Source organism: Lycium barbarum, chromosome 4 (genome assembly GCF_019175385.1).
Source record: "Lycium barbarum isolate Lr01 chromosome 4, ASM1917538v2, whole genome shotgun sequence".
Lineage (NCBI taxonomy): Eukaryota > Viridiplantae > Streptophyta > Magnoliopsida > Solanales > Solanaceae > Lycium > Lycium barbarum.
Window position 1 is genome coordinate 9,016,643 of NC_083340.1, and position 7,048 is coordinate 9,023,690.

The 7,048-nt window shown below is 37.1% G+C and overlaps 1 protein-coding gene across 5 annotated transcripts; it reads left to right on the forward strand.

The window, feature by feature from the left end:
- Positions 1-328: 328 nt before the first annotated feature.
- On the forward strand, positions 329-6,796 carry LOC132635117 (uncharacterized). Of its 5 annotated transcripts, none has more exons than XR_009580443.1 (7): positions 329-482; positions 2,757-3,075; positions 4,368-4,815; positions 5,306-5,604; positions 5,809-6,180; positions 6,266-6,304; positions 6,457-6,796. XR_009580443.1 is itself a non-coding variant. In XM_060351359.1 (6 exons), exons 2-5 carry the CDS (start codon positions 2,770-2,772, stop codon positions 6,154-6,156), a joined length of 1,401 nt encoding a protein of 466 aa, XP_060207342.1. In that variant the 5' UTR covers positions 407-573; positions 2,757-2,769; the 3' UTR covers positions 6,157-6,201; positions 6,457-6,796. The 5 variants fall into 5 exon arrangements, 2 of the variants coding, with proteins under 2 accessions (XP_060207342.1, XP_060207341.1); XR_009580444.1 differs by having other exon boundaries at positions 407-573; positions 5,809-6,181; positions 6,269-6,304; XR_009580442.1 differs by having other exon boundaries at positions 407-573.
- Positions 6,797-7,048: the final 252 nt, after the last annotated feature.

Consider the following 7,048-nt stretch of genomic DNA (forward strand, 5'->3'; position numbering starts at 1 on the left):
CAGATTCTTGGACTGTTAAGTCATGTCTTATTTATCAAATCTGATTCGTTTAACTTAGTATAATTTTGAGTCAGACCCACTCAATTGTATTTATAACATGTACACACAAAACTCATACATCAAGAATCTTTATAAAATATAAATTTATAATCTTTATAAAAGAACTAATATTCATAATCCATATACGTCTGCATCTATTTTTGCACAAACGAACTAAAAGAAGTAGGAGAAAAAAGAAAGGGGACCAAATCCATAACACACAAAAAGGTTGGGATAAAAAAAGATCATAAAAGAATCAAGCACAAAATCAGAACCGTACGATTTAAAAGATCAACGGCCAGATACAGCCAAGTGTTGCACAATCGAAAAAAAAAAAAACAAATTTGCTTATTTTCCCCAGATCCCCTCATACTAACGCCGCTATCACACTGCCTTTTCCCCTTCACACACACACAGCAAACCCTAGCCCCTCTCCAATTCCGGTAAGTATGTTTTAACCCCTTTTCTTTTAGAAAAAACACATATCTAATCCTTTCATCAAATCAATCGGTGAATTTTGACTGCTCAATTCAGGTAGTTTTTCACTTTGCTTCGTTTTTATTTGCTGTATTTTGTTAATGTTGCTACACCCGTTTGTCACATTTTGCTGTTTATCCCCTTTATTTAGCATTTATATTTGATGATAATAGTCAGATACTGTATTTTAATTCAATCCATAAAAGTAATGCCTTATTGTCGGAAACAAGGTTGCATTCTATTGTGGTTTGTATTATTTAGACTTTGAACCTCGGTTATCAGTATTATTATTATTAGGGAAAATTATGCTCTACGTCTACCGGGAAAAAAATATTTTTGTGACGTAGCCCATATTTTGAGTTTGTTACCCGGTTTAGCCCATATTTGTGTATAAACACCTTTTGTACATTATTATAACCAGCTTTGAATTGCTTGTCCTTGTGCCGAGAGTCTACCGGAAACAGTCTCTCTACCTCCCAAGGTAGGGGTAAGGTCTGCGTACATTCTACCCTCCTCAGACCCCACTTTGTGGGTTACACTGGGTATGTTGTTGTTGTTCTTGTTGTACATTATTATGTACTTTTATCCAAGGTTGATACATTATGTATAGTGCTTTCCCCCGGGTATAATGTTGTATAATGTTGTACAATATTGTATATTGGGCTATGTGGCATAATAATTTATGTTGGGCTGTATTTTTGAAATTTTTTCTGTTTATTATGCTAGCATTATCTTATTGTTGTTTATTTTACTTTGGTTATCTCTAATATTTTTATGTCAGTACTTTGTTTATTGGTGTTGATTGTTCTTCTGTTGATTTATTTCTACTAGTTTCTTAATCCATTGTCATTACGTCGTTTTGTTGTTAATTTGTGGGTTTATTCTTTTTTGTTTTCCTTAAAAATGTATTTCATGCATCTGCAAAGAAGCAATATGACTTTTGTAAATTCAGGAAATATTTCTATCTCAATCTATGTATAACTAAAGGTCCCATCCCAGGACTGCCCCAAAAAAGGATAAAAAGAGCTAAAATATTCTCTTAGTGCCTAAAGTGTTCTCGGTGCAGGAATTAGATTGTCAACTTTTATATTAGGGGAAACTTTAAGGTTGGATATCCTGTATTCTGTTTTATTTGGGAACGTAATTGTAGTTTAAATTGAATTCACGTGGCAATCTTTGTCAGGCTTTAGATAATTAAAGAACGACAACACGAAGTACAGTTATAGAGAGTTTAATTCAGGCCTGGAGCATTTGTTTATCATCACTAACTTTTATTGTAGACGGGTAGACTTCATTGTGTGTGATGTTTTGGATTAGCTACCCTACAGATGTAGCATGCATGTCCTTGAAACTTTTGTACAGTCCAGCTCTTTTTAGAGCTGTTTTGTTAATAATACTAATAGTTACCTTCATAAATAAAATGGGGTGGAGAAGTACTTGAATTGCTAACTTCGGGTGAATTTGATCGCAACTTTGGCATTATCCTTGATATAGCAGTCCAACCTCCATTTTGGAACCAAACACAGATTGATCTACTGCCTTTGTCTCTGTTCCCAAGTATTCCAGTGCCAATTAAATGTCATGTCCAACACCCTGATGTTTTAAGGTTTATGCTTGGACTGTGGGTGATGTAATGGTCATGTAGGAGATAGAAGAAATGGAGAAGCCTAAAAAGTTCTCCTTAGGAATTCATGTTGACATGTTGAGAGAGAGAGAGAAATAGGAGAGCCTTTGAGCTAAAGAAATCTCTTTACGACACATCTATAGGAATTCAATGTGTTTTATATGTACATATGGAACTCATTAAGCATTTGTAGTGAATAAATGATTAGCTAGAGTCTCTATATAGGAACTGAAACCTTTAAGATCTTTTTCTATACACCTCCTATATGGATTAATCCCTTATTCTCAATTATGTACCTTAAAACAATAACAACATACCCAGTATAATCCTACCAGGTGGGCTTTGGGGAGGTAGAGTGTATGCAGACCTTACGCCTACCTTATCAATGTAGAGAAGTTGCTTCCGATAGACCTTACCCCTCATTCTCAATTATGCACCTTATCTAAAAAATTAGGCCGCTTATAGTACAAAAATCATATCCTTAAGGTTGCTAACTTGTTATTGGATATTTTTCCATAGACTCTCCAAGTGAATTCTGTTTGTTGTAAGTTGTTCTTGTCTGTGTTACTAACACGTTTTCCGGCTTTCCTTGTTCTTTTCGCTGTTGCCAAAACAGGGTGTTCTTTGATATGTCTAGTAGGCAAGATTCAGATATTGATGATGATTTCAGTGAACTTTACAAGGAATATACTGGCCCTGTTAGATCCAACACATCTAAGGAACAAGATAAAGCAGTGACAGAAAAAAGGCCTCATGTTGGTTCAGATGAGGAAGAAGAGGATGCCCGCGACCCCAATGCTGTTCCGACGGATTTTACTAGCAGGGAAGCGAAGGTTTGGGAAGCTAAATCCAAAGCCACTGAGAGAAACTGGAAGAAACGGAAGGAGGAAGAAATGATTTGTAAAATATGTGGAGAGTCAGGCCACTTTACTCAGGTACTGCTTTGTATTGGGGTTCTTATTAGCATTCTTTGTTTCTACTATTTGGGTGGCTGAGTAGGGAGAGAGATTTTAAGGATCACAAGACTGATAGGAAATATTTACATTTTAGTCAATCCATTTACTATATAATCTCTTGCGTTCCTCACACTTGCTCTCTAGGATGTAGATTCATCTTTTTCCTGAGAAAAATTGGTGAGAGAACTTTAGTTGGTTGTTTTTTTGTTTGTTATCACAGTCTTACTCCTTAGTATTCTCCTTTCTATTCTGGTGAAGGCAATGTCTGGTTCAATACAACAACAACAACAACAACAACCCAGTGAAATCCCACATCTTGGGGTCTGGGGAGGGTAGAATGTACGCAGACCTTACTCCTACCAAGGTAGGATGGCTGTTTCCGAGAGACCCTCGGCTCAATAGAAGCATAAAAAGGGAGTCAGATAAGGTTAAAAGATTCAAAACGATATTGTAATGAAATAATGCAAGCGACACAGTAAAACAGGATAATCAAGGAATTCAAAGCGATATGGAAATGCAAATAACGAAAGCGGCACAAATAAAATAGAGTAATCAAAGTACAGAAAGTAGCGAATAATAACATAAATCAGAGCACAAGAAATTATAATGCGCTAATGCGCCTACTAATAAGGAAAGATAACGAGACTTATATACTAGCCTTCTACCCTAATGTGGGGTCTGGTTCAATACATTTATCAGATATTTGTAGAGCAACATCTCCTTTTGTTTGTTGATATACTGGGTCAGCTGGCATAATGTAAACTGGTCATTACACTCATACTTCTTGCTATTTCCCCTTCTAACTAACGAATTTTAAAATCATTCTTTTGGGCTTGGGTAAATAGGAAAACTGAAAATCTATCCATGACAAATCTTTCTTGCACATACTGGTATCTCTTCTCAAAAGTATATCTTTCTTGCATATACTAGTATCTCACTTGATAACTAGAACTGACGCTGACTGATATAAGAGCATTAACTCTGACTGGGATGACCCCTTTGATAGTCCCTGTAATCCTTTTCTTTTATGACAAGTTTTTCTGTATGCCGTTTCTATCAGCCCAAGTAGGATTCTGATAAGGTTTTGGGCGAACAGATGATGGCTTTATTAACAAATCTGGTTTCACACAAGATATGTGATTACTGTTTAACTAATATAAAGGACGCTGCCTATCCAAAAAACAAAAGGGTGTGTCCCTCCATATCTGTCAAAGGTTTTTTCTCATCAAATGGCCAAAGTTTATGTTGTGTGCTAAACAAACCATGTTTAGGGATGTCCATCTACTCTCGGAGCGAGTCGCAAGTCTCAAGATTTCTTTGAGAGAGTGCCTGCAAGGGAAAGTCACGTGAAAGCTTTATTCACTGAGAAAGTTATAAATCAAATTGAGAAGGATGTTGGCTGCAAAATCAAAATGGAGGAGAAGTTTATTATAGTCAGCGGTAAGGACAGATTGATCTTAAGAAAAGGAGTGGATGCTGTACATAAAATTAAAGAAGAGGCCGACAAGAAGGGTACTTCTAGTTCTCAGGTGTCCAGATCAAGGTCACCTGAGCGCCGAAGTCCTGTTAGCTCTCGCATGGCACGTTCTGATTCTCAGAGATCCAATCACAGCCCTCAGAGTGCACCACAGTTACACCATAGGTACGGAAGACAAGAAAAGGTTGTTGATGATCGCGGTCACGATGATTTTCACAAAATTGCAAGGGGTAGTTCACAAGGTAGGAAAGCAAATAGTCCACTATCTCTTCTACATGTAAATCACACTTTAGACTTTTAGCCTGCTTTTGGTTTCTTATTTTCCCTTCTACATGCAACTTTGGGAATTAAATTTTGTGAGTATGAACTAAGCAGGGCTTGTTCTGATGTTGATTTGTTTTCTTTCATAATGTATGTTGCTTAGTTTATCTTTTTTTTTTTGTTTTTGAGAAGGTAACATGTATGTTGCTTAGTTTATCTTTCTTTTTCTTTTTGTGGCAGCAAGAGGTAAGTTCTTTTCAAGCATTCTGTTCGATTCTGATGTAACATTCCTGGTGGTCTCAAATGAAAGGATTGTGTTCCACAATGAAAATTTTCACTGAAAGTATGTAGACACTCGTTTGCTTCAGATGGGTTGACTATGAGATTTTAAGATAGTTTGCCATGTTAAAGCTGCCATCATTGTTAGAGTTCTTCACTGGAAGTGCTTAACCCACTCTTCATTTGATGAAGCTTATGGTAATGATGGAGCTAGAGGTCGATCAAGCCTGTCAAAGTCTCCGGCACGCCCCGCTTATATGAGTAACTCGTATAATTCATATGATGGTCATGGTCAGGGCAGGGGTGTCTACAGGTCTGATGGTTGGGATGCGAGTAGACGTGGTTCTGACATGAAATCTAACCATACTTTTGACCGTCCCTCCATTCCACAATCCTTAGAGAATGTTGAATTGGAATACCAAAAGGATGCCATAGATCTAGGAAGAATTCGGGACAAGGAAGAAGATGAAGAAAATCACAAGCATAGAGAGGTATGAAGATTTACTTCAATTTTCATTTTTTCCTTTTGCTTTTTTCCATTTGGATTATTATTTTATTTCAGACATGTTTTTGGCTTTGAAGAAGGGGATCTTCTCTGAAGCCCGTAGTGCTGATGTGATAATCAATTTCCAATCAGCCTGTGCTTTAGTGTGAGGACTCTAATCATCACTTTGTTTTGGTTTGTCAAATTCTAGGCCATCAGAGAAGTAAGAGAGAACTACATAAAGAAATTGGCCGTCCTTAGAGTTGAACATGCAAAGCAATGGGAAGAGTTTCTTCAACATGACGCACAAAGGAGGCAACAACGGGCAGGACAACATATGCCAGCCTCCGGGTTTGGGGGTTACAATCAACACAGTTATCAAGAGTATGAGAACTCTGCAGGTAATCCACATTATTCTGGACCCAACATACCAATGGAACCACGGGAAAGGTTTCCAAACCCTATGGATAACTACCATCCATCGAGGCCACATGACAGTTATGGGGACTTTCAGCGTCAGAGGCGTGATGATTTTGGGAAAGCCTATAATCGATACTAAATGGGCAGATTGGAGTTTTTTGTGGTGAGTTGTCTTACCCTTTTGGTAAGCTGAGAGCTCTAAATTTCATTTTACGTTTCAACTAAAGAATTGGCTCTGCCATTTTTAGGTTTGTGGGCCCTGTTCGTCATAAAATGTGTTCTTTAAGGTATTATTTGAAAGTATTTTGTAAATGTTGGATCTTTGAATTCTCTTGCTGCTTTTGTTGGATAGGGTGACGGATGTTTGATTTTTATATAAGATTTTGTAGCTTCTCTTTACTTAGATGCATTTAATTAATTAGAACTTCAAAATTTTCAGGATGCAAGTTGGTGGAGTCTGAGGGTTCACTGCAATGAATCAGTCTGAGCAAGTTCTGTTTGGATATATAGAAAGATCATGAGAGATGCCGAGTATGGTACCTTTTGTAAAGACAATTGAATCAGGGTTCTTATTTGGAATTATGGCGGTATATTTATCTAGACTAGTGAAGTTTGAGCTCTGGCATGAGATTTGGAAATTCTGAATATCATGGTATAGTTGCCTACTTTTCCGTTCTTTCAATAGCGCAGATGCTTTGAGAAGCTTTTCATCAAATGATGAGTGATATAATTTTCATAATGCTGGTGATTTTAGAGAGTAATGTTCTCTTCGTCATAAACTGGTGGTTACATCGTGCCCCCTACCCATGGTTCCCTTTGGCATTTAATCGTTATATTTGTTATGTTAGCAAATCAAATTAAATCATAATGCCGCCTCATCTGCTTCTTTATGACTAAATAACAGCCATCTGGTCGCTTTTCTTAAGATTTTCACTTGCTTGGACTGTTTCATTTGCATGCTGAGGTGCACACAAGTTAGTCTTGATATAACTGGTTGTAAAAAAGAAATTGTTTCATTTTCATGGTACTCT

What these genes read in the sequence shown, in the direction of transcription:
- LOC132635117 (XM_060351359.1), top strand. Translation starts at nt 2,770, where the DNA reads ATGTCTAGTAGGCAAGATTCAGATATTGATGATGATTTCAGTGAACTT. An exon ending in AGTCAGGCCACTTTACTCAG is followed by an intron (nt 3,076 to 4,367) that starts GTACTGCTTTGT and finishes AACCATGTTTAG; the next exon opens with GGATGTCCATCTACTCTCGG. An exon ending in AAAATCACAAGCATAGAGAG is followed by an intron (nt 5,605 to 5,808) that starts GTATGAAGATTT and finishes GTCAAATTCTAG; the next exon opens with GCCATCAGAGAAGTAAGAGA.